The sequence below is a fragment of the Prunus persica genome, chromosome G8 (genome assembly GCF_000346465.2).
Source record: "Prunus persica cultivar Lovell chromosome G8, Prunus_persica_NCBIv2, whole genome shotgun sequence".
NCBI classification, from domain to species: Eukaryota; Viridiplantae; Streptophyta; class Magnoliopsida; order Rosales; family Rosaceae; genus Prunus; species Prunus persica.
In genome coordinates, this window is record NC_034016.1 from 5,869,253 (window position 1) to 5,882,139 (window position 12,887).

The 12,887-nt window shown below is 40.8% G+C and overlaps 1 protein-coding gene across 1 annotated transcript; it reads right to left on the minus strand.

Moving 5' to 3' along the window:
- Positions 11,235-12,116, minus strand: LOC109950798. The gene is made up of 2 exons (XM_020570924.1): positions 11,778-12,116; positions 11,235-11,630 (listed from the first exon to the last, which is right to left on the minus strand). The coding sequence occupies exons 1-2, from the start codon at positions 12,114-12,116 to the stop codon at positions 11,235-11,237; spliced, it is 735 nt and encodes a 244-aa protein (XP_020426513.1).

Sequence of the window (12,887 nt, forward strand, 5' to 3'; positions counted from 1 at the left end):
AAAGAAGTAGCGGGAGTTCTCGAAGACTTGACATCGACTTCTTTTGGTGGGGGTTCAGCAAAGCACTCATCTGTTCAGCAGGCAAATCATCAGGGTTCGGACTATCTGCTTCCATCTCTCGACATTCTCAGCAGGGGGCAGTCCACTAACTTCTTCTTGATTGTCGCTCGGCAGCCACCAGCGGCCACCACTGCTCCAATCATCTTTGGCAACCAGTCACGACGACAACCAGCCTATTCCCACCCAGCTGGTCCCTTCCGCGAAAATGGGAAGATGAATAAAAAATTTACGTGCTCGACTTACTTTGGGATGCACGGCAACTCCTCTCTTCGACAAGCAGTACAAAACTCTCCAAGATCTTTCTCAAGCTAGAAAGTAGAGAAGTTAAGTTTGCAATGTGAGAAAGAGTGAAGAGAAGCCCTGTATTTATACAGGTTGGACAACCCGGGTCAAGAAGGAATCATAAACTCATTCCTACTGGGAATCCAACTCCAACAACAGTCAGAAGCCTACACCAATTGGGAATCCAATCTGCGAAGGAGTCCAACTCACATAATAAAGCCCAGACACAATTGGAGAGCCCGAAAAAAATAATTTCATCTCCTACATGCCACACAAGCGCCATGCAGAAGCTGGGGGCATTTGTGGGAGTATATATTTTCGTCTCCAATCAGGGCACGCCACGTGGAAAAGAAGATTATCTCTTTAATTAATTAATTAAACCAGTTTATCTGGCTAATTAATTAATTGGGATAAATATCTTAATTAATATGATATTATCTTTATTTAAAGAGATAATATCATTAATTAAGATATTATCCTAATAAAGAGAAGATAATATCATTTAAATCAGATATTATCTTTTTAAGAGATAATATCATTTAATTCAGCTATTATCTTCTTAAGAGATAATATATATTTAATTCAGATATTATCAGGCCCAACTGGATTCCTACGAAACCCTAGCCCCGAGGCTCCTATAAATAGACAACCTCATTCATCATTCAAGGGACATCTAAACCTACTCCTTATACCAGAGAAAAATACCCGAAGCTCTCTCTCCCTCTCCACTCTCCATATTTTCTCCCCACGGCTCCGGCCACCACACACGGCTCCGGCCACCCGGTTTACACCCTACATAAAACTCCGTACCCTTTGCTTAGCTATTGTTTTCCTACAAACACTCGAACTAACTTAGGCATCGGAGGGCCTTTGGCCAACACCCCCCGGGTGTGGTCTATTTACTCCAGTCTTTTTTATAGGAATCGAGAAAGAGAGAGAAGGAAGATCGAAGGTTGAAGGATCTAGAAGCGAATATTCTCCCGTGAGATTATTTGCACAAACAGAGGTTGTGGGTTTTTTTGCCCTATCCATGGTGGAGATTTGGGTTGAGCTTGTTTTAAGTGGGAATTATATGGTTATGGAGATGGAGAAAGAGTGTTGGAGATGGGGAGGATGGAAGCCAACGAAGTTGAGAGTTGAAGAGAAGGGGTTGGGTTCTGCAACTCTTAAGTTTTTTTTTAAAGTTTTTATTTTATTATTTTATATAAAATTAATTTTTTGGATTGGGTAGTAGGTGGGTCCCATATTGGACACATCATCAGTTAACGTTTGACCAAACGATCAACTTAACGGAAGACTTAAATTGGTCAAATTTGAAAACCATGAGGTGTAAATTAATGACATTCAAACTCGTGGGTCCATATTGAGAATGACCTCAAACCTCCAGGGGGTCTTTGATGTTAATCCTTTAAAGTAATATTTTTATTTTTAATAGTTAAATTAAGTTTTTTAAAAGATAATTATTAATTTTTTTCTTTACACATGGCACTTGATTTAGCAAAATAGTGGGTTCCATTGATGCCACGTCAACATTTTTAATGGAATTTTTAACAGATTTGACAGTGAGGGGTAAAGTGAGACACAAAACATCAGTCAAGGGGGCAAAGTGAGTCACTTTAACTTTAAGGGGGTTTAGTGGGAATTGACCAATGTTTCAAGGGCACTGTAGTACTTAAGCCTTTATTTATTTATTCTTTTTCAGTATTTACTCAAATAGTCCTCAAATTTATACCCGATTTATATTTTGGTCCCTAAACTAAATTATTTCTTGAAATGGTCCACCAACTCTTTATTAATCGACGCTTTGGTCCTACCGTTACATTATGTCAATATTGCCATCAAATATAGGGATAAAATTGTCTAGTTAAATAAAATAGTAGATAAACTAAAACTAAAAATCAAAACAAAAAAAAAAACCTATTTCCCCAACTCCCAACCTCGAGGCCGATAACCCTATTGCCCCAGCGCCCCATCTTCTCTTCCCCACAGCCCACCCTATTTTCCTCTCCCTCCATGTCCCCTCATCCTCCTCTGCAACATCATCATCAGGGTGTGGAGGTCGACAACTCTGCTCTGGCGATTGTGTTCAACAAGTGGTCGCGGGTAAGGATTGAGGGTGGGTTGCGGCTGAGGCTGGGATGGTCATTGGGGAGAAGAAAATACAGAGGGAGAGGGAGAGCACATGAGAAGGTCAGGGGGGTTGGGTCGCGGGTAAGGATCGAGGGTGGGTTGCGGCTGAGGCTGGGGTGGTCATTGAGGAGAAGAAAATATAGAGGGGTAGGGATAGCACATGAGAGAGAGAGAGAGAGAGAGAGAGAGAGAGAGAGAGAGAGAGAAAGAGAGAGAGAGAGAGAGAGAGGTTTGGGGTGGTTCGTTGGTTTTTTTCTTTTGGGTTACTTTTTGTTGTTTTTTATTCTTTTATAGTTTTTAATTAATTTTAAAAAATAAAGAAAATTTTGTATTAATTAGGGTTAATCGTTTTATTAGTCTCTGAATTTATATCCGATTTGCTTTTAAGTCCCTAAATTTCTAAAATCATTCCCGTGGTCCTTTAACTTAACTTTCGTTAGGACAAATGGTCCTGCCATCAATTTTGTTAACTTTTTCTGTTAAAATGCAGGGGCAAAATGGTATTTTTATATTAAAACCAAAAAAATGAAAAAAAATCATATCTTTAAAATAACAATAAAAGAAAATCAAATAAAGAACCATCCAAAAAATAAATAAAAAAAGTTTGGGGGGAACAGAAATCGGAATAGAGAGGGAGAGAGAGAGAGAGAGTTTAATTTTAATTTTTTAATTTTTAATTTTTTGTTCATATTTTAATCCATTTAATACAAAAATACCATTTTGCCCTTGCATTTAATAGAAAAGTTAACCAAATTGACGGCAAGACCATTTGTCCTAACGAAACTGAAGTTGAAAGATCACGAGAACGATTTTGAAAATTGAGGGACTCAAATGCAAATTGAGGGACTCAAATGCAAATTGAGTCTAAGTTCAGGGACTAATAAAACGATTAACCATATTAATTAATCTTTAATCATTTTTTTTTAGTTATCAAAAGTCTTATTTACCCTCACAAATATATTATGTGCTACTCACATGACTAAATTTAACAAAAATGTAACGGTAAGACCAAAGTGCAGATTAATAAAGAGTTGGTGGACCATTTGAACTAATAATTTTGTAACACCCCGACCCAGTTTAATTTTCTTATTGGATTTATTTTATTTGCGCAATTACATTTTTACCCTCTGGAGTATGGGCACTTTAGTCACTTTTTATTTCGAAAGAATTTGGAGAATTGAGTGGCACCGTTGCTTAGAGCTCGCTCTCACGAGTTCGTAGACATGTAGTGAGTTCAATTCGGAGTTAAAACAAAGAAGTTTTAATCAACGGAAATACAGTGGCACAATCTTAAATTTTGCATATTAGAAGAGAGGAAGTTCAAATTTTACCGGATCACACCTCAGATCCCCAAGACCCAACAGACCATTCCACAAATGGTTAGACTCTGTAGGTAATCCCACACACTTCTTTATTTTTACATGTTCCAGAACCTTTTGAAAACTTATATTTTCTCGCTTTGGTGAATGTTATGGATTGTCAGACCATTTCGGCCGATTAGACGACCAATGTCAGCGGTGTACTTCCGGCCATCTCAGTCACATTGAGCGATGATCGAGCTTACCCCTCAACCAACATCAGATGTGTCTACACCTATTCTGACAGATCATCAACATGAGGTATGTCTTAACATCTTGTTTTTCAATGTTTAAATATTATCCCAACTCATTCAATCTCATGCTAGGTTGGAGAGCCTATTATGCCCGATCCCTCTGTCAAGCCACAACCCTCGGATTTACAAAAACCTTGGGTTAAGACGTGATCCACACATGTTCACCCTTTTTTTTTTACTCCTGTGACGGAAGGGCAAAGTTCCCCATTGCCTTGAAAACCATTGACTGGTCAACAAGCCAACTTTCTTTGGTGTGTGAGTGTGCTATTGCTAGCAATAAAAAATCCTAACAGGCTTCTTTGAAACAGATAACTTGCGCCCCAAGTTACTAATTTCTAAACAAGCAATTGTGAATTTGAGTGAGGAATATCTCCCAAGTAAGTTCTTTTCCTGCCTCAGACTGGTGAGGACTTCATAATTTATCACAGTATAGAATTGATAGTTCTGGCCATAATAGATGATAATAAAGTGGATTGTTTTAGGCAGAACTCCCTTTTACAAAATTAAAAAGGGAGAAATCAACTCTAGAAAGACAAAACGATGGCTAGAATCCCATTTCTGTCTGGGTAGAAACTTCTGATCTGGGCTAGACTGAGTATGCCTGTGCTTGACTGAGCGATTAACAACTTTAACTGCTTAGCTTCAGCTGTAAATCGATACCAAAGTTCAATTTTAGCAGAGCTTTAATCTACTTTAAGCCTTGGGAGGCTTTTGAGCAGGCAAAATTGCGACTTCTTTAGTTTGAAGGAGCAGAAGTGGTTGGACTTGAGGACTTAATAAACTGGAATTGCACTGTGAAATTTGTTGAGGTTTTCATATTTGTGAAAACTCAAACTCTGCTTGTCTTGGCTTTTGCTGAACCAAATTTGTAACGAGAGAAGTCTCGCTTTGAATGACTTGTTTCTCTAAGTCTGAACTTTGGAAGTTCTGATCTGCAGCTGGCTTCTTTTGTGGCTCAAATGAGCTTTTGGTTGCTCCAGTTTGTTTGAAGGTTCTCGGTGATCAAGTGATCATTTTGAGTTTTTTGCCTTTGGTTGATTTTTTGATTGTTTGATTGATTGTTCAATTTTTTGTTGTTGGTGTTTTCCTCTGTTCACCCTCTCTTTATATTCATAAGAAATGTTTTGGAGTAGGGTTTCTTTCTTTTCATAATGGGCGGCAAAATTCTCAAAAGATCTTTCATTTTTAAATACAAAGAAGAAGGGGTTTTTATCAATTATGGCAAATAGGCTCTCAATAGTCAGTTCTTTTAAGACCAATCACTTCTCTTTTTTTTGGAAGAGAACCTAACCCCTCTTTAATTCCAACTGCCCCTTTGTGAGAGCTCAAACCGTGATGTTCAGTTTGCTTTTTCAGTTTGAACAACTCCTTGTTTTCCTGCTTATCTCTTTTTGAGAACTTAGCCTGCGTATCCCTTGAAAGATGGTGCTTTCTTTGGAGTAGAAACAATATCTCTGAATATATAAAAGGGTTTTGATCTTTTTGTGGCAGAGATTTCAGAGACGCCCCTTCTTTTTGCCTGCCTCTATCAACTCTTTATCAACCCAGTTGAAATTGCTGATTTTTTCAAGTCAGAGAAAAAACTCACGTGGGTCTGTTTCCTTTTGGGTTTCCACTTTTTACTTTGATCATGCCAAGCCCAATTTAGTTTCTTTGAAGCCCAAGCTTGAGATAGGTTCTGGGCTGTGCTTTTGTTGGATTTTGGACCTTTGATTCATGTTTATTTTTAGAGTCCAGACTTCTCGGGCCCAGCGTATTTATCCTTGTTATTCTAGGCTTTGTAGCGTTGGGTTGGGTGCGCAAGATTTTGGCACAAACAATGCCCCTTGAATCTGAACTGTTTGGAAACGGTTCCTCGATTTTTAACGGTTCAGATTGAATCAATTGTCCATTAATGTTGCGCGCCACTTTCTTCCGTTTCTACTAACCCACGTCTACCACGTTTTGTCTGTTGAGCTAGAGTTCGTGGAGAACTGGGTAATTAATAGCTAGTTACCAGCTAGCTATCGATAGATGACGCTTTGCCTTCTTCCTCCCACGTTTCTGAACTTTTAAAAAAAAAAAAGAAATTCAAACTTACAGTTCCTGTTCATTCGAAAAACCTAGCCTTTCAGACCCTGTCCTTTCCAGTGTTCCCCGAAGTTTCTACCCTTTCTCTTTGTTCAGACCTTAATCCTTCCTTTGTCTCGACTAGTAATCCCTAAAAAATGTCTTCTCCAAAAACTCGTGCCCAGGGTTCGTCTTCATCAGTTCCTCTTGATTACATCACTGGGGCTGGTGTTGATAAACTCGCCATTGAGGTTTGGAGCAAGCTTCAACCTTTTGCCCAAAAGAATCTGGACGAGAATGTCCTTCACCTTTTTGAAAACACGTTAGTGCTAGACCCTCACTGGTTTGGTCCCGTACCTGCTAAAATGAAAGGGCTACTCAAAGATGATGCTGAAGCTCCTCTATGCTTCGAGAGTTCCTCTACCCTGGCTTCTCATTCTTGGGTCAGCAAGAATTTGAGCCGTTCGTTCCCATCCAGTGGGGTGAGGAATAGTCCAGTCAAATGGGCAGACTGGATTGACAGACTTCTCCTACGGTATGGAGCTTATTGGAAACAGGCTGGTATCTATGACACCATTCTTCTGTCCAAGTAGTCCATTAATAGAGAGCTTGCTGCCGCTCTGTGTTTCTGGAATTCTGCCAGCAACACATTTGATTTTCGTGTGGGTCCTATGGCTCCAACTCTGTTGGACATGGCTAAAATCTTTGGGTTCAAAGACCTGTAGATGCAGTGGGTGACTACCACAGGAGGAAGAACCAAGAAAAAGTGGCAAGACCATTCACCATCTCTCTTGCAACAATCAACCAGAACTGCTCCTTCTCCAATTTTTTGAGGAAGTTCAGTGCTGAGAAAGACAAGGATCAGCAGCACATGCTGTTTCTTCTATATTGGCTAAACCGGTTTGTTTTTCCAAACCGTTCCTCAGCAGTTCTGCTAGAATACAAGCATTTGGCAGAGGCATTGCACAATCATACTGACGTGGGGCTTGGGCCTACAGTTCTGGCCCATCTGTTCAAGAATCTGCACACTGCCACTTTAGAGAATCCCCTGAACCTATTGGCTCCTGGTGTATTCTGGATGATCCAGATCTGGCTGTAGGTTTATTTCCCAGAACTGAGATTCCCAGACATAGTTCTGCCTGAAGATCAAGTTCTGGCTCATCCTCTATTATCAGCAGAAGTGCCCAAGCGCTCGATTGAGAAGTACCTAATGTTCTTTAGGTACTGCACCAAGAGGCCTGCAGCTCAGTGGCAGGTGGTAATCAGAAGAACATATCCTTGGTTCCAGCCTGGATTTAGATTGTTTGAGAAGGAACCAGAGGAAGAAGCTACCAGAATTGACTTCAGGAAAAAATTCCTGAGCGTCACCCTGCCTAGAGATTTGCCCCATGAACGTGGGAAACCTCCCAATTATCATTTGGGGGCAGAAGTGTGCCATCCCAACTTCTGCGTGCGACAACTTGGCTGCCAACAGCTCATTCCACTAAAATCCTACAGGAGCTGCAATCGGGCCACTTCCTGGAGAGATACAGATGATCTGGAAGTGCATAAGGATGCTATATGTGCAATCAACAAGATAAATAATAGTGCAGACGCTATCAATCCAACCTGGGAGCCTAATTCCTGCAGTTCCGCCGATTTTGACGCTTGGTGGAAAACTAGGTTTCGAGGTCTGCATGCCTCCAGCACTGCACTCAAGGTGCTTTTTGATGGCTGGGATTCCTGGGTTGTTCATGGAGGAGAGGAGACTCACAAATTCATGGTGCAGACCATCAAGGACATCAATGCTCAAGTCATAGAAGGTAGTCTCCCAATTTTGTCCATTTTTTTTCTTATCCTGCCTTTGGTGATGATGCCTAACACTTTCGTTCTGTCTGTATCAGACCCCTCCCTTACAAGGAACATAGGTGGACAGTCTGTCCAGGCTGGAGAAGTGATTGGTAAGCCTTCCATCTTTCTATTTCTTTTATTATTTTCTCACTGGATTGACTTCTGACTTGTTTCTGTTTTCTGTTTCAGTCACTTCTGTCATTACTACTGGAGACTTGGAGCTTCCCTCTGGAGATGAAGAGGGTGAAACTCAGGTGGAACAACCAGCTGCTGAGGCGACTCCGTCTGGCAGAAAGAACAAGAGAAAAGAACTTGCTCCAGTTTATGAGAGTGTGCCCAGCCAGACATTTCAGGTAAAGTCTTCGAGATTTCTGAGCTTTCCTAATCCTGTTCTATCTTTCCTCTCGTATGTTCTAATCGTCTTTATTGCCTGTTTCTTTGCAGCTGAAAGTCCCCCTCATCCTCCTGCCAAGTTCAAAAGACTTAGAAAGAGGACTGTTGTGGAGTATGTAGCCACAGAAGAACCCGCAACAGTTCCTACAACCACTGAGGAAGGCCTTTGAAGCTGTGGAGTAGGAGAAGGAGCGAGGAGAAGAAGAAGAACCCCATGAAAAGACGAAAGAAGTAGAAGAAGAGGTGAGTTTTGTTGACTATATCAGTGCTTTTTGCCTCTTGATTCCCTTCATTCTGAATTCTGTTTTTCCATAGGAGGAAATCCCTGCTGAAGTGACTGCAGAGAGCATCGCTTTGGTGCAGAAACAGCAAGAGATCCCAAGAGCAGAGCTGACTAGTTCAGAGTTAGCTCTTTTTGAGGATGCAGAGGCAGAGCACTCCACTGCTGTTCTGGCACTTGAGGAACAGGCGGAGCATTTTGTGTTAGAACCTGTGGATCAAGTAGAACAAATGGGTGCAGTCCCAGAACCTGAAGTAAAAGTAGCTACTGCTGTTCCTGACCTTGTGGTAAATTTTATTTTAACTTTGTCCACCTTTTTTCTTGCAGTTCTGTTCTGTCTCTGCTTCCTTATCTGTTAGTCTTTTCAGGTAGAAGTGCCTATGACTGCTGGGGTTTTGTCAGTGGTGACCAATCCCTTGAAGCCTCCCATTGTTGCTGTAAATGTTAATGCATTCCTGGGCTTCTTTCTTTTGTCTCTGCCTGGTTCTGACTTACGTTCTTTTCTGCAGATGCCTATCCATTCCCTTCCAGGTTCATCTGCCACCGCTTTCTATACTGATCCAGAGCTAGCAGAATTTGAGGCTATGGATCTGAACGCCCAGCTGGACAAGCTTGAGAAACTCAGCTCCACTCCTAGCAAGGCAAAGTCCAAGGCAGTGAAGGAGGCTTTGGAGAGACTAAAGATCTGGCAATCGATTGATCTAGAGCTGGATGAGGATAGGGAAGCTGTTGACCAATTGATGAAGGATCTAGACCTTCTGCATAGACAGAACATGGCCCCCAAACCCATACTTGAGATGAGCCTTGGCTTGGTAAGAGATGTGCTCAACCTCCACGACTGTTATGAAGATCTCAAGCCCACCTTCAAGACCTCTGAGTTCTGCAAAGTCACCCATGAAGCCAACTTGGCTGACTATGCAAAGCAGAAGGCAGAACTGGACTAGATGGTTGCAGGGTACAAGGAAGCCAAGGCCACTGCAGATAAGTTAGAGAAGCAGATTGAAGAGCTTCAAAAGCAGTTGGCAAAGTGCAGAGAGGTGCAGAGCAGGCTCGGGGCTGGACTGAGCTCCAAGACCAAGGCTACCTTCCTTGTGCAGAGCATGGTTTCAGCTTCCAGGCCAACTTTGGAAATTGCAGAGGCTTCAATCCATCAAGGGGTGCTACTTCAGAAGGAACTCTCTATCAAGAAGGTCAGTTTGCAAGAAACCCTTAGGAAATTAGGGTTTTGATTTTAAACTATGAAAAATGTAATAAACTTTAGTCATGGAAAATGACTAATATTTAATAAAAGTTATTTATTTATTGCAATTTTCGGACTTCTATTTACTTTTGATGAAATAAAATAGAGTAAAGACAAAAGGGAAATAAACTTTTAACAAATCAGACAAAAATAAATTCTGAACAAAACTTTAAACAAACAATTTTCAATCTTGTTTCTTCTCTATCCCAGGATCTGTTGGTGCAGCGTGTGAGTCCCACATGGTTGGATAAAATTTCTTCAACCACTTGCCATTAATTGGTGCAGCATGAACATCTTCATCTTGATCCTGTAATCTGTATGCCCCCATTCCAAGGATCTGTTTAATTATAAAAGGACCTTCCCATGTAGTGACCACTTTCCATAACCAGCTATATGTGTTCCAAGGGGCAGAACTGCTTTCAAGACTATTTCTCCCTCTTCAAAACACTTGTTTTTAACTCTTTTGTTGTAGGACCTTGATACAACTTGCTTTCCTGCTAAGAGTTTGTTGAGGGTATCAATCCTACTTGCATCCAATCCTTCCAATTCTAGCAGCATGGCTTGAGAGTAGTCTTCTCCAACCAAGTCGTGCTAATGAGCAATTCTAAGAGACTGGACTGCTATCTCCATAGGCAGAATTGCATCATGGCCATGGGTTAGAGCATAGGGGGTCATGCCAGTTGCTTCTCTTTTTGAAGTTCTATATGCCCACAGAGTTTCTGACAACTTCTCATGCCACTGCTTTGGATTTTTTTCAAGCATTTTTCTGATAATGTTGATGATCACCTTGTTACTTGACTCTGCCTGCCCATTGGCTTGAGCATAATAATGAGTGGATTGAAGCATTTTGAATTTGAACGCTTCTGCCATATCTAGCATATCTCCAGATATGAAAGAAGATCCTCTATCAGTTGTGATTGATTCTGGAATGCCAAACCTTTGTATAATCTGCTTTTCTATGAAAGTGATGATCTCTTGAGATGTAGTGGACTTAACAGGCTTGGCTTCCACCCATTTGGTGAAATAATCCGTGGCCACAATGATAAAACAATGTTGTTTGCTACTGGTTGGAGAAAATTTTGCTAATGAGATCCATTGCCCATCCTCTGAAAGGCCATGGCTTTACCACTGGATTAATGGGAACTGAAGGAGCCTGCTGGATTGGACCGTGCCTTTGACCAGCCTCACATCTCTTGGAATAGTCAATGCAATCTTTCATCATGGTTGGCTAGAAGTAGCCATACTTTCTAATTAGCCAGCACATTTTTCTTCCTCCTTGGTGGGCTCCACAGATTATCTCATGAGTTTCTCCCATGACTTTCATGTATTCTTTCTTTTTTAGGCACCTTAGAAGTTCCTCATCCTTGCTTTTTCGGACCAAATCTCCATTCCACATAAGGTAGTTTAAAGCCATGATTCTGATGATTCTTTCCTACCTTGATGATTCTTTGCACACAGTCTTCAGGCATTTGTATACCTGTTGCTATCTGAGCCAATTCATTGGCTGCAAAATTTTCTTCTCTTGGGATATGTTCCCAAGTAGCTTCTCTGAATTCTGTCAGCAGGTTTCTAGCTGCAACTAAATAAACAGCTAAAGAAGGACTCAGACACTTGTATTCTCCAGCAATCTGTTTCAACACAAGCATAGAATCTCCCAGGATTTCCATAGATTGGATCCCTAATTCCACCAGCATTTCTAGGCCAATGATTAAAGCTTCATATTCAGCCCTGTTGTTGGTGCACTGGAAATCTAACTAGAAAGAATAACAATGTTTGATCCCTAGTGGTTCCTCTAAAACAATCCCTGCTCCGGAAGCTACATTAGTCTTTCATCCATCAAAATACAGTTTCCAAGGTGTAAGGTGAACTCAATAGATGGGATTGTTAAGGCAAGTATGAACTCTAGTCAGCAGATCTGCATTTGCTATGTCCAAAGAGTCCATATTTTCAATCTCTTCTCCTGGGTGATCTGCTAGCAAATCTGCTACAGCTTGTCCTTTGACAGCTTTCTGAGGAACATATCTGAAAGAAAATTCTGTCAAAGCCAGAGTCCATTTTCCAATTATGCGTCTCACCATTGGCCTCGTTAGCATGTATTTGATTAGGTCTGTCTTGGCAATGATGTAGATGGTGAAAGGCAGCATATAGTGTCTAAGTTTCACAGCAGTGAAGTATAAGGCTAGACAAAGCCTTTCAATTGCTGAATATTTCCTTTCTACTTCTGTCAGAGTTCTGCTCATATAGTAGACTGTCTGTTCCTTCCCTTCCTTGTTATCTTGAACCAACAGACTCCCTATGGACACTTCTGATGCAAAAACATAGAGTTTGAGTGGTCTTCCTCTCTTTGGTGGGGACAGAACTGGTGGATTTGAGAGGTAATGCTTGATTTCCTCAAAAGCTTGTTGGTGCTGTTCTTCTCATTTGAATATTTGTTCCTGTTTCAATCTTAACAATGAGGAAAAAGGCTGGATCTTTCCTGCAGAATTGGATACGAATCTCCTTAGAAAGTTAATTTTTCCTAGAAGACTCTGTAGTTCTTTCTTGTTCCGAGGTGGTAGAGCTTCTATGATGGATTTTGCTTTGTTTTTGTCAATCTCTATCCCCCCTTTGGTGGACCAAGAAACCTAAGAAGTTCCCTGCTTGAACTCCAAAAAAACATTTTTTGGAGTTCATTTTCAATTTATGTTGTCTCATCCTTAGGAATGCCTTTCTCATATTTGATACATGATCTCCTTCTTCTGGGGATTTAATCACCACGTCATCTATATATACTTCCAAAGAATGCCCTGTCATATCATGAAAAATAGAATTCATTGGTCTTTGATAAGTAGCTCCTGCATTTCTTAAGCCAAAAGGCATAACAGTATATTCAAAAGCACCTATATGCCCTGGGCACATGAAAGCTGTCCTCTTCTGCCACCATAATCTGATTGTAACTTGCATTGCCATTCATAAAAGATAGCATTTGGTTATGAGCAGCTCCATCTACTAGCATATCTGCCATTGGCATA